General features: G+C 40.3%; 1 protein-coding gene across 1 annotated transcript; it reads right to left on the bottom strand. All coding sequences in view use genetic code 11, as the record gives it.

The window, feature by feature from the left end:
* Positions 1–931: 931 nt before the first annotated feature.
* EGR_05257 (hypothetical protein) lies at positions 932–12,116 on the bottom strand (the record flags this gene model as incomplete). Its single annotated transcript, XM_024494506.1, has 16 exons — positions 932–1,063; positions 1,102–1,162; positions 2,185–2,328; positions 2,427–2,621; positions 2,945–3,039; positions 3,166–3,257; positions 4,975–5,090; positions 5,514–5,693; positions 6,780–6,919; positions 7,855–7,925; positions 9,058–9,148; positions 10,044–10,244; positions 10,710–10,855; positions 11,121–11,266; positions 11,868–11,972; positions 12,007–12,116. 16 exons carry the CDS (start codon positions 12,114–12,116, stop codon positions 932–934), a joined length of 2,025 nt encoding a protein of 674 aa, XP_024351127.1.
* Positions 12,117–13,990: the final 1,874 nt, after the last annotated feature.

Raw genomic sequence — 13,990 nt, 5'->3', positions numbered from 1 at the left:
CAACCGGTTAATATTAAGTTCTTCCGCCAGTTCCACATAGTGAAGAGAACTTATCAACTGCTGACAGAATAGCTTTATACACCTTGTTTGAGACGAACCATTTTGAAGTGTTCATTTATACAGTTTGAACATACCACCAAACCAAAAATATGCGCGTTAAAACAATAGCTTGTACTCACAGTGCTACTACTTGTAAAGAAGTGGTATATAGCCCCTAAAATGCTCATTACCAATGGTTGGGTTTATAACCCAGCATAATGAGAACAAAAAATTTCATTTAATAACTCTAACTTTGGATTTATCCGACACACCGATTTAACTGAATGTTATACCTGAATTTTTATGCAGAACAAAAAAAATTGCCACTTTTTGCATATGTATTCTTGCCTGCGCTAAACAATGGACACAACCCAAAACTCAGAATCATGGAAGTGTGCTATACAGAAATGCGATGTCAAGGCGGTAACATTATACTTCGTAATCATTGAAAAAGGGAGTGTTGCTTGTTTTAGGGTGCCTAAATTGGACAGAACGAGAAAGATTTTATGCGATTGATTGAGGATTTGTTGCAGGAATCTACATTGGTGCACATGATACGATAAAGAGGTCCTTCGGAAGTTCTCTGTTATGAAGAACCAAGGCTTCAAATGATGCTTTTTACGGCAGCTTATTAGTAGACTTTCAGCACCGTGTTCAACATTTCGAAAATAACCATTCTCTCCTTCTCAGCCGATCAGATCCAAGTACCTTTCAAGGTGAGTGAGTAAGAAAGGATTCCCACCTCCACACGCTTAGATTAAAATCAGCCTTGATGGAAAGTCAGTAATTTAGGTGCATTATATCTCCTTGCTACAAATTCGCAAATGCCTCTCTGGTCATGTCTATAGTCAACCGAATCTCTTTCCATGCTGATGCGTCCCATCCCTTCCCATCATAAAACCCAGGAAGATTGAGACAATAGTTTGGTACTGGTGCCAAGGAGATCTCGTCCACATTGGACAAAAGTTCCCAATTGAAACGGTTCTTCACCGAACTGCTGTGGTGGTGTGGATGCCTGAAATAACTACGGAGAAACAACATGGCAAAATGATCAAAGCTAACTTCAAATTCGCTAATCACTACCATCGTCTGCTCCTCCAAATACCAATTAAGAAGTGAAGTGCTAACATATTTTAATAGTTTAGAAATCGTCGATAGACAGGTGCCATCGGGATCGACGAGGCGCATCATTCTCATTGCTATTAAATAAAATGCTTTTCCGCCCCCACAAAACTGCCACGACTGCTAATTCCGCTCTTGTGAGTGGGCGGTGCTGACGCATCGACTTCGCTGTTGTCGACTAAGAGAAGCGCCGAGGTCTATGATGTAATTCAATACTTAGCTAACTACTCTTCATTCCTCTTAGGTCGTATTTTAATTTCGTCTTGGCAATGCGTCTTTTCTAGTCGTGCCAAGATTCGATGCAAGACATCATCGACTTGGCTCTTGACATGCGTAGTGTTTTGTTTTAGTGGTACCTGGACCACACGACCACTTCATAGCCTGCTATTCGCAAATTCATCCCACTGGATTCAATTTTTGGTCATGTCTATAGCCCAACAACTGGCGTGGAGCATTACGACACCAGAGAAAATTTGGAGTGAGTCAGACATTGAGACTTGCCAACTCATTTTACCTCCATTTTACCCCATCTCCACTTTTAAAATCGAGAAATGCCTCCATAACTGTCAGTCTCAATCTACGCCAACTTGTGAAAGAGATCGCACTAATTTTAAAATCGACCCTCAATAGAAGCGACTATCAGGTGACCGATAGTTTCGTAGTCTCGAGGTAACTTTCAAGAACTTGTGCAGTTCCATCTTTTACCTTGCATATGCCACGAAGCATGGGGAAGTGTCAATCAATCAACACGGTAGTCTTCATGGGCTCTTCTAGTACCAGAGGTAAAAAAATTTGTGTACGCTGCTCTAAATTGATATTTAGGTGGCTGAGCTTGGATGCCGCTGCGTTTCAAATGTGTAGAGTCAATAAGATGGTGAATTCCGATGCCAGCTTTGACCCGTATAAGAAAGCCGCAGACAAGGTACTTGCGTGTCATTGTTGGCTGAAGGTCAGAGACACCTGGTGGCCCCATTCTCGCGAGCTAATTGTACATTGACTGACCTTGGCACGTCTAACGATTACCCGTAAGTGAAATTGGATAATCCAGGAAACGTTTTAAAGTGCTCAAAAAACATGAGCTTTTTTAAAGGTTTAATACATCTGTAGCCTAAACTTTTGAGAGAAGGAGAGTATCGGACAGAAATAGTTAAAGAACAAAATCTTATCCTTGTGATTAAACAATAAACAATGGTGCAGCAAGCTAGAACTCTTGTTACGATCATTGAGGGCTAACTGGGCATGACCAAATTTTGCGCAAATTTTACCTGATTGATGAACTGAGGAAGGGAAGGTCGTGACGACTAATAAGCATGCCGGTTCTACTCAAAACCATTAAGAGGTAAAAATGAGCTCCAGAGATCACTAATTTATTATTATTATTCATTTCGTCCGTATGAGGTAAAAAGCGCTCTGTCTTTAGATTATTTGTTGACTGACTAACATGTGATGAGAAATGACTTCTGTAAGGAGACTTTCGTAAGGTAAATATGCATGCAATTAATTATCTCAATAATATCCTCTCTTTACCCCCTCCTTACACATATACACACTCTTCTAGGATGCGTAACACTTAGTTCCCACCAATCATTTTATCCGCTCTCTGTGTGTGTGTAATAGATTGCGTTTGGTAAAAACGAAACGAAGGTTACAAATGAGTTTTATCTACTGCAACAGGTGCGGAAGCAACTTCTTATTTAGAAACAATCAGGACTGATCAGTCAGTCGAAAAAGTCCTAGTCTTGCAAACTGCGCAGTAGTGCTTGTTTATCTGCATTGTGATTACCTATTCTTGGTATCGAACATTCGGATGCAAAATAGTTCATTGGGAAATAAAAGAGAAATAGGAACGAATATGGCTGGAACTAACACATTGAAGCCCTATGACAAAATTGGAATGTGCAGGCCTGGGTCTTGTTGGAAAAGGATGATAAATTACAACGGTTTTAGAAGGGGTGCGCTCCATTTTATGTAAAGCAGGTTCTCTCTTAATTGACCTACCAATACCTTGAATGCCTCAGATACAAAGGAATATTTACGATAGGTAAAGAAGGATGAATTTCCCGGTAGAACCAGTTGTAGCCTCAAATCAAGTTTTACTTATAAAATATCCGTATAGAAAAGAGTGTACGATACGTGAACTTAGGTCCATTCTTATGAAACGTTTGATATGCAAAGTTCGTTTGGTCAAAATAAATCATCATAGGAGTCGAATTTGTGGAATATTTCCACACTTTGACGCACCATCAGTTTTGCATAAAAGGCAATGGTGGTTATGGAACTACCTCTTCCCACTTTTATATTTTAATCGACAGTTCCAAGCTATCAACTTATTTACACCCGCTAACATTTGGTAACAAAGTCGCAGAAGATTTTTCAATTATTGCAATCAACTAGACGTTTTCTTTCTCTGAAATGGATCCAACACCAAACTGAACATATCAATTGCTGATCAACAGCCTTTATTAATAACTGGTGTCTTCTTAAATTTTTCCGGTATGTTTGCAACATAATTTAATGTTTAAACCATTAAAAGATACACGTCGCACAGAAAAAAAGATCCAGGCGTCACATAAATGTGACGTTGGTGGGGAAAGATCAAATTACCCAATTACTTGCGCATACTATTTGATCCTTCTGCCCTTTGACTTATACGCAAGCTTCATGAAGTTTCTCTTGTGCCACCTAGGCTACCAGTTTCCTGGTGCTTTGTTGCACTAATCATACAACTACTTCCAGACTGACATGATTTATTTCCTACCTCTAAGGTATGCACGTAACTACTGAAGTACGTCTAACTGAAAGCTCTTCCCAACGGCTTGAGATAGGCGAAATGGACAGAGGATAGGGAGACACGCGAAAACTAACGCTCCCACTCTCGACGAGGGCTACAGGCTGCGTTGACGTGGGCGTTATCGTTCCCTGCGTGGCATCTCCCCACTGGTCCGCAAGAGTTTTGCTCACACGTACGCACTCCCGCGGGCTTGCACGTACGCACGCACGCACATACGTGCATTGGCCGGCGGCCAAAATCACATACACTCCCAAGTGTGGGTGACGAGGCGGTTTTAATTTACGTCCCTGTCTGAGCTGGTATCATTGCCGCGGCATTGTCGCTGCCGCCGCCGTCATCATCGTTAACATCCTCGGGGGCAGCATCATCAACATCCCAATTGTGTTGAGCGTGCGAGAATAAATAACGACTGTTACGCCAGTCTCGGTATGCGTGTTACAGCTCTCCGGGTGGTTGTTGGGGCCAAATTACGTGAGAGCACGGTTGCGCTCATTTATTACCACAGTTTTTGGCGGATGGTTCGTGAGAGATTTGTGGAATAGTGCTTCTTTTAGATATGGTATATTCTTATCCATTCATCCCGCCATTGCGTAGGCCTTCTCATCCCACAATGTGCTTTTTCTCAAACTTTGCTTTACTCACAGATGGCACACATTTTATTTAGGCATGTTGTTGATATCTCACTAAGTTTTCAAACACTACCAAATTAGGCTAGATGGTATTCAAAATAGAGGTTAAAATTGTCGATTATGTGGTCAAACCAATAAAAATCATTGTTAAACGCAATGCTTAAAGATTACTTAGTGTTATTGTCAGTTTAATTCACCGCAATTTTGATGAGTGAATTTCTCGAATTTAGAACCACTTTTGGAATTGACTGGTTGGGAATGAAGTGCAGGCCTTAGCCCTTTTTCCGCCTCTTTCAGACCTCTGGATGGAGACAACTAAGGGAATGTGTAATGTGGGATTTTACAAAGGATACAAGTTATGTGGGAGAATTCAAGTTTAAGAAGACAGCTCACAGATATTAAATGATGGAATTGAGGAGTGTTTGATTGAATAAACTTTGCTAAGTACTTTTAAATCGTGGTGTTTAAAAGGAACACATGAAAACAAGAAACTTTGTATCTCATTAAAACTGAAAAAACAGACGTCAGAATTAATGCCTATGTTATGACATTTTCTGACTTATTAATCTGCCGTAACACATGTTTATGTAAATGCACCATTTTAGGTGGCGGGTGGGCAGATTTGGGCAAACCGATCCCCCCAGGAGGAGGGGGAGGAGGTGGTAGAATTAAAGTCAATTTATAGGCTACGTTGGTCATGATGTGTGATTATTAGCAGAATATTACACCGAAGGGTGATGAAGTACTTAATAAAACTTCAGGCAGCCGAAAAGGTTCGTACGGATTCCAGAATATCTCGTTCAAGTGATTTGTGGAATGCATGTCACTGTTTGGATCAACATGTGCCGATCCAAAAGTGCAGTACTCTTAATCGTGTTTACTACTCTTCCCTTCCTTCTTGGTGCCCCAATACCATGCAGTGTGGGTTTAACCTGAAGGTTGCGAGTCGGGTATGTCTAGCCATAAATGGTGAGGCTTCTTGTTCCACCTCTTGATCAGTATCAAGAGGAAGTGTGGCAGCCAGAAGTACAGCCAGAAATGTATCAGCACCTGATGACTGTGATAAATCACTCAAAGATAGGTGCACCAATTGGGGAAGGTCCCACTCCATTCTTATTAATAATTCAGAATTAATGGAGCGCTACTATTGACCACTAACACGAGCGTTGGAGACTAATGTGACCTAACAAACATTCAGTCTACTTTACCTTAATTGATTAAGCAAATTTGCTTAAACCTAAAACATTTAGAAAAAGAAAGTTGCTGGGGCAATTGAACGAATGGAACCCACCTATGTACATCAAAAGACAGCAGGGGACTCCGAAGACTGTCGGTATGGCCTTCTTCATTTCTTCCGTTAATGGCATAAAAGTACACCATTTTGGATTATTTTATGCCTGATTTATGACAAGGAGCCACTTCTGCATTGCAACGCTTGTTAGGGGAACTAGCATATTACTGGTTATCCCCAAACGAGCCACTCGCTATCCACCCCGCACTTCTAAGGCACGCATCACTTCATACCCTGGGAGAATATACCTGCTTTATGCGTATCTGTGCCTGAGATGAGCCACAGATAGAAGCGTTCGGTTGCTAAGGTCTAAACAAATGTTATGGCTACGATTTATCTACCTGATATAATTGGTAAATGTGCAGAAAAAAACTACTCTTCCAAAAAGTGCCAAGACTAGTCAATTAGTCGAGCGAAGATCCAATTCTTACACAAAAGTACAAGATCTCCTATTCTAGACCACAAAACTTACAGATGAAAGGATCATCACTTTAGGACTAAGAGGAAAAGAGATGCTACCTCACTAAATCTTTGCCTTAAAGAAATCTAAAGTAAATGGAATAAACCTTAAGAAAAGAGGCAGACATGGCTAGATCTAGGGTGTCTCCTTTTATGTACTTTATAAATGATTAGGCTTTGCAAGTAGGAAAAGTGACCATATTTCTTTCTGCACACTAACCGCACCTAAATTCCACGCTCCTCTCCCGTAGATTGTCCCCCTCATCCCCAAATCTATTCCATTCTAGAGTAGCCGTGCAAAAACTGGATTGCGGAAATACGGGGAGGGGGTTAAATAGCAAACTTTTTATGCACCACAATTCTGCCCTACGAGATCCCCTATTTTTTGCAAAATCCTTCAAAATAAAACGAATTCCCAAGGCGCAGGAATGCCTTAAATGAAAACTACCTTCTACTAACTTCCACAAAAGAAAGGCAATTTGAAGACTGTATAACCAGGTAGCAAGATTTTGATGCGTAAGAAACAATGTATTTATGATTTTTTTCTAGTAAAGAGGGTCTTTGGTGAGTACATTTATCACCGGTATTCTATAAATTTGGAAAAAAAGCCAGAACGATCACCCCTTCTTACTTTACTCTTCAATTTTTAATGACGATTCTTTTGCCCCATGTATTTGGGCAAAGAATTGGTTGATAAATGAGTCAATACTTGGAGTTTCTAAATTTCTTCTAAGTATTTATGAACTCACCGTAGGGTACACACAAATTTTCATACTAAAGTGGCTTTCCAAAATTTAAAAGGTGAAACTTCACCAGAAGCGATTAAAAAACACTTTCACTTGTAATAGGAATAATAATAATGCTATTTGTGCATTTATAAAACATGTGAAATAAGTAAAACAGAGTTATGGAAGGAATGCCTCCTAAAAATGACGCCTTTTATTAGAGGACGGAAAGGCTCTTAACATGTCTTTAAGTAGAATTTTTAGTTCTAGAGGCACAGGAGGAGGCTTTGTGAGACCAAAAAATGAAGGAACCAATTCACTGGAAAAATACTGAAAATTAGCTTAAAAAAGGCAGCAAATTTATCCTCCTGATGTTCTTAATCAGGGATGCATGTAGGCAAATAGCCATGTGGTCAAGAAGGGAGCAGGGAATCAACGTACTGCAAAACAAATTAATCCACTAAACAACTGTAGAGAACATAAGAAAGCGATACCTTTTTAGGCCCTTACTTGGCCCTTTCAGAACGGTGGGGCCACCCGCTTTATTATGCGCTTGGGCTAAAAGGTCGCCATATTACAAAGACAGCTACGGCGGACCTTGTCGCTGGGGTTCACTTACTTCTTTGATGTAGAGGATTCAAGTTTCAACCCTTCCTGTCTGGTGATACTAAACTGCCTTCCTTATTGACGGTCCGAGGCGATACATTAATTGCAGCAGTAAGCGACTACGTAGGAAACACCCAGAAGTCAGAGGAAGAAGGCGTCTACCATGAATGGCTGAGTTGGTGAAGAATTTACAAATGGAAAATAATGTAATTTTGCATAATTCAATAAGGAAGAGGGCCTACATTCAAAAGTCTTGAAAACGCCTTTTCAGTAGTTGCTCAAAAGAACGCTATGATGCCACCTCCTTCATATGCCTCATAGACATATACCTTCAAAAAAGAGTGCATGTGGGACGGGCTAACTGAGAATATGTTATTCAGCCTTTTTCAGGACCATTTTTGGGTATTCAGGATCTCCTACTCCATCCACAGCATGTATAATTGCTAATGACATGCAAATTTGTCGTAGCACTTTATTCTTGTCTCGAGATCGACTCAATTTCATAGGAAGGTTAAATGGCAGAAGCTGGAGAGTGATCATGGGGCCACTGACAGCAGCTCGCCTAAAAAGAAGTTCGACCTCACTCTCTCCTTCTTATAAGCCTTCCTTATCGGCATTTCAAGCTGTAAATTAAACCAAGTGACCAATCAGTAAGTTTGAAGATTGATAGTCTGCAAAGAGTAAACAGGCAGTTGTTGAAGTTAGCTGAAGAATTACTATCAAAGTTAGATGACAACGTCCTTTCCAGGTGCAAAATGGAGAAAAATAAGTGATGCAAGTACGAAATGTTGTCCTCGGAGCACTTTTGTGTGTGTGTGTGTGTGTGTGCGCGAGAGAGGGAAAAGGGTGGAATGAAGAATGTATTGGGAGAGAGAGAGAGAGAGAGCAAGAGAGAGCCAAGTGTCGCCAAAATGGAACTTTAATTACTGCAATAGGTATGAAACACGCGCAAGCACACACGCACCTACCTACCCAAACACACGCACAAATACACACACCGCATAAAATGACGGAATCACATCGCTGAACAATTAGCCAATCAAGTGCTTGCAAAGCGGACACATCAAGGTCACACGCCCTCTTGTTCTCGCTGTCTTTGCAGTTTGGAGTTGCGTCAGTCTGTTTGAAAAATCACACACATACGCACACACACACACGTAAATGCAACACGTGGCTTTTTGTTCAGTATCGGATGCAAATTAAACATTAAAGTGGAAGCGAAGGGAAGGTGGGACCGTGAGTACTAGTGTTTGATACGTTCCGCGAAAATACCGCCTCCGATCTGGTGTTAAATGAATGGGAAGGCAGAGAGGAAATGATAGGCCTTTTTCTGCCGCATCAATTGAGGATACGATTTTTGGTTAATCCTACATCAAGAATGGTGGAATGTGTTACGGAAATTGTTCAGTATCCTTGCAATGGATAAAAGACAATTTTTGACCTTGAAAGACGAAAGAACATTTGATGATGAAGAAAGAACAATTAGCTGGATAAGAAAAAAATTGCACAAACTGGTAGTACGGTGTTCTGCTCACTTCAAAGTGGAAGGGTTCACCTCATATATATCCGCCACTATACCTTGAAGCTAATGGCAATATTCGATGGATTTTAGATTATTTTCCCCTTAAATCTACGAAAGCAAGGTCACAAGGTGCTAAGTAGCGATTAGAATATGCATAGAACGTAGTTTTAAACTACCTTCAGCTTCGGGCGGATTAATATAAAAGCTTAGGAAGCCTAAGGATAGGTAAAGGTGAGCATATAGATGGGCGCTGAAGCAGAAAACTTTACAAGGCCGTATTTACTTTGGCGACATGAACCTCAGTTCCTGTCACATGCAGGCATGGCAAGCTGGGCGACCTTAGAGACAGAGCGTAGAGGAGCACAACTGACTTTAACCATTCTCTTTGAAGAATAATGGTGTTTTTAATAGTACCTCAGGATAGACCTCCGCCTAAGTGGATTACAGGAAGGATTTCCCCAACAATGGTTAAATATGGGGCCACTCACTGCAATTCAAAGTTGTTCATTCTGCAGAGCAACAGAGCGGAGTAAAACTGTTTATTAGCAAACACATCGCACAATATCCCCGCAAAAGTGTATGATATGAAGAAATTCGGTGATGGGCTAACTCCCTCTAGAAGAACTGCTAACTGACCAAAGTACGAAGTACAGGAATTTGTTTGGACAAACCGAAACAAATGTCCAATTGCGTCTCCTTAAATGTCTATGACCTGTGAAAAAATTTCTGCTAACTGCTATCAACTACTATAGCGGCTTCCAGTACTTCTACATAAATAGACAATTTTCAAGCAATTTGTCTGCCAGAGTACATGACATTAAAATCCACTGGAAGTTTTGCGCAGCTTTCTTTTTAGTACCTTACATACAAAAGGGAAGAAATTATAAAGAGCGTCAAAACTGAGGCACAAAATTAGATGACAACTATGAGATTGTGAGTTTGTAGTTAGTGTACAATGCAATATCTTCTCCGGGTCATGTCGCATCAGTCCAATGTGTCGCTTGACCTTCATTTTCATTTTGTGGTCAGCTGGAGGGGTGCCATTTAATTCACTGTTTCCCTGTTTGTTCAAAGATTAAAATTTGCAGACATTGATGGCTCGTTTAAGCGATGTGACAGCAATGCTACCCCCTGGCGCAAATGACCGTATGGCCTGAGATTGGGGCTCAAAGTCACGTCTTCATTAGTTACACGATGAGCACAGAAATGCAAAAAAGACAAAGCTTTGCCACAAAAAATTTGAATTAATTCTCTTCTTCCCTTGGCTATCATTTCTTTTTCTTTCTCTCTTTAAACACTGCCGAATTCGCCCGAGAAGTGCTTTTGCAGAGCCTCCAATCAAGCGACAGCACATACATACCGCTATTGGCTTTGTAGCGCATTTGTACTTTCTACTCCTTCCAGCTCTAAAGTACTTTGAAAGAGTACAGGCTTGGCTCTACGGAGCGCATGTTAGACAGGCGATTAATGCCCTCCCATAGGGAGAGGGAGAGGGGGGATTCAGTATCCGAAAGTGACAAATTACTAAAGAAATTGATGAAAGAAAGGAGTACAAGATAGATCCTGCTTCATTTGGTAAATTCAGAGTAAGATAAGCAAATTTAAAGTGGGTGAATAATTTTCGCATTTTAAAAGCATTTTGTACCTTAACAAACAGTCTGTGTGAAGTCACTAACAAATAAAATTAAAAGAAAAATTTTTTATTTAAATTTATAAAAAAAGTTATGAGCATCCGATGCAGAAATTGTTAAATTCTTTTTTTTGATTTCGCGGGTACCTTAGGCCCCGTCTTTGTTCGCCCACTGGGCGGTATGGACGAACGGGCCATGTCAGTAGCCTCCCGGTCCTTCTGAAAGACTCGGAGCACTACATCGGTGGCAGTGGAAAGTGAGCCCGGTCCTAATAAACAGCTACTCTGATTTCTTTTATTTAATACTGTGGATGTGAGAAACTGTGACGTCCCTTAATAGAAAAGGTTGATAATGAGGTCTACCTCCAGCGACTTCCCCATTCTCTTGTACTTCAGGAATGCTGTTAACAACTGAACCATCTAAACAACTGTTACAGGGCTCTGTACGGTACCTTTACGAAAATGTAAGTTAGGCGAGTACGGTATACCTCCTTTACCTCTCTAATAACTGAATGGAACCCAGGTAGAAAATGCAGAGCATTACTAAAGTGAGAGCAAATTGGTAAGGAAAAACAGATATGAAATCTAACCCTGGCGAAGGCATTTCTAACGCCGTTCTTATTAATCGAGTCTCCCTTTAGGCCAGTGTTCTTACAATTAGTGATGGACATACGAGTTGGCCAGCAACTTTTTCTTCCTTTGTGTGATTCTCAAGACAGGTCAACGCGCTAGATCCCTTGGCATTGTCAAGGCGGATCAGTGAGATTGCAATCAGACAACTCAGTTACAACAAGCACAATGATTGACGCGATTGGTAGATGGTTGTTTTCCTTACAGCACCGACCACTTTGTGATGGTCGATGCTGGAGGCTGACCAAGGAAAGTGCCGGAGGGTGGACGATACAATGGACAAGGGTCTATCTAACACCATGTTTATTCGTTCGACTTTACGTTTTGTTTACGTGGGCATTTAAGGCTCCATTTTTGTACTTCCGCTGAGCGAGATGACCTTCGCGCTATGCCAATGATCCGCAGCCCTTCTGATTGACTTACCGCCCTGCACCAAAGTCAAATGAATATTTTTTCTCGATTATTAAATGCGGCTGACGACATCGTGAATAAAATTTATTTTTAAAGCGCCATAACTCGTTTATAAAACTGATTGTTAAACAAATGCAAAGGTAGCGTTTACTGCCAAAAAATAGCTCGAATGCTCAATTTTTTATCACTCCGTACTAATTTTAAGCAACTTTTGTCATGAATTTTGTTCAGTTTGGTATCGAGTATTCTTATATTCTGCATAAAGCTTTAGTAAATTCGTTACGAGGTGTTGAATCACGTATATGCTTTACCCAAGACTGATTAATAAAATACAGACACAATATTAGCACCTTGAGGCTTTCCTGAAGACGGTAGAAGAACACAATGCCAGGGTGTAATGCGTAGTGCTGACGCAGAGGGATGAGGGGCTACTGTCATAACCCGGAGAATTAATTGCCCACGAAAGCAAAACGAAGAGTTAAATAAATAGGGGATAACAATAGGAAGGAGTGAGTACATTAGGGTGCTTCATATCCCAAACCCATAGCATCTTTTAGCCATGGCTTTGTCTCAAAGAGACTTAAAAAGATGATTCGCGCAAATATAGGAAGTTTTTTCAATCAAGAAAGGGCAATCTGGGTTTATATTTATTTATTTAAAAAGGAATTGTTTATTTTGCGCAGGATCGTCTGAGCCACTATAGATAATTGATCTTCAGAAAGTGAGCAAATTCTCCCGGATTTCACCACACCTTAAGGATTTTGTGGTTCTTCACAGTAGACATCTACCTAATCAGCATGAAGTAAGGAAAAATTTTACTTTAAAAAACAATCAGGACCACTCAACCAATCAAAGCAAATTGCTTTAATTATGGCAATGCCAAACAATTTTTTAATCCATCTCTCCATCACTACATTAAGGTGGATATCTTTTTTAATGTATTCGCAGGAATTTGTACTGATTTCGGTGACCAAAATAACCTGCGATTGCAAGTGCGAAAGAAATGTGAAAGAATTTTTTATCGGCAAACCATTGCCTTGTCAAGTATAATGTAGGGTTAATCAAAATTCACGGTAGGGTTTTAACTGGAATAGGCATAGTATATGGAAGGGATCATTTCCAATGTGTCCAAACCTCAGAAGTACAGGTATTAACAGAGCATTTTTTGGCATAGTAAATTGCTTGTTGCAGGTCTTTAAGGAAACAGACAGACCGACGAGAGTAGGTATGACCGATTTATCAACTTAACATGACCCTCCTTTTCCAACTAGAAAAGCCAATGTTCACTAAAATGTGGAAGGGCTGAGGAAGTACTCTTTTGCTTGGTGAAAGCACAAGCGGCGGAAATGAAATACGAATGACAATAATGAAACTAAAGTTAAGTAAAACTCACCATTTTACCGCAAGACATAGGAGGGCACTCCGTATGATTAGTATTTTTCCGTCTACCCAAAACACAGCTGCATATTACTAAAATTTTATCAGTAGCAACCATAAACGATATCGTGATTTATGATTAGTGTTGGGGTCAACGCTAGGTATACCAATTCTTCCCTTCGTCCATGAAAAAGAAAAACTGCAAGGTTACACCCATTTGCCAAAAATTTGACAAATTTTGGTGCACAATTTCTACTTGGTAAAATCGAGGAGCACATTAATGGGGAAAACTGAGCTGCAAATGAATGAAGGATTTACTGAATATTCGGCGGCATCTGCGCCTGTTAACCCACTTTCTATCACGAAGTAATCGACGTGTGGAGCTCAAAAGTCATATCTGTTGAATGTGGCGAATAGTGTAACGAAAAGGCAATGCCATTGTATCGGTAACAAATGAGGAAACACACAGACACACATCTACCGTGAACAACCATTTCTGCTCGCACATTTTTTCGAGAAATTAAGGCCGATTTATTGAAAGACTAGTTGTTCAAGCCTTGGGATGAGTATTAATTGGACACGAAAGGTAAAATCAGTGTTTGGGCATTTCTGCTTACCTGATGGCAGTCACTCTAAGTATCTTTTTTAGTTAAGCAAGCATTTTGCTTATCATCAAAAATTTGGAAAGATTGTTTTACAAATCATTTATAATAACTAATTCAAGTCGATAGAACCTTTGTACTTAGCCATTATACAGT

This window comes from Echinococcus granulosus (genome assembly GCF_000524195.1).
Source record: "Echinococcus granulosus chromosome Unknown EG_S00037, whole genome shotgun sequence".
Taxonomy (NCBI): domain Eukaryota; kingdom Metazoa; phylum Platyhelminthes; class Cestoda; order Cyclophyllidea; family Taeniidae; genus Echinococcus; species Echinococcus granulosus.
The sequence above is the reverse complement of the archived record's forward strand: the minus strand, read 5'-3'. Positions and strand labels throughout refer to the sequence as shown.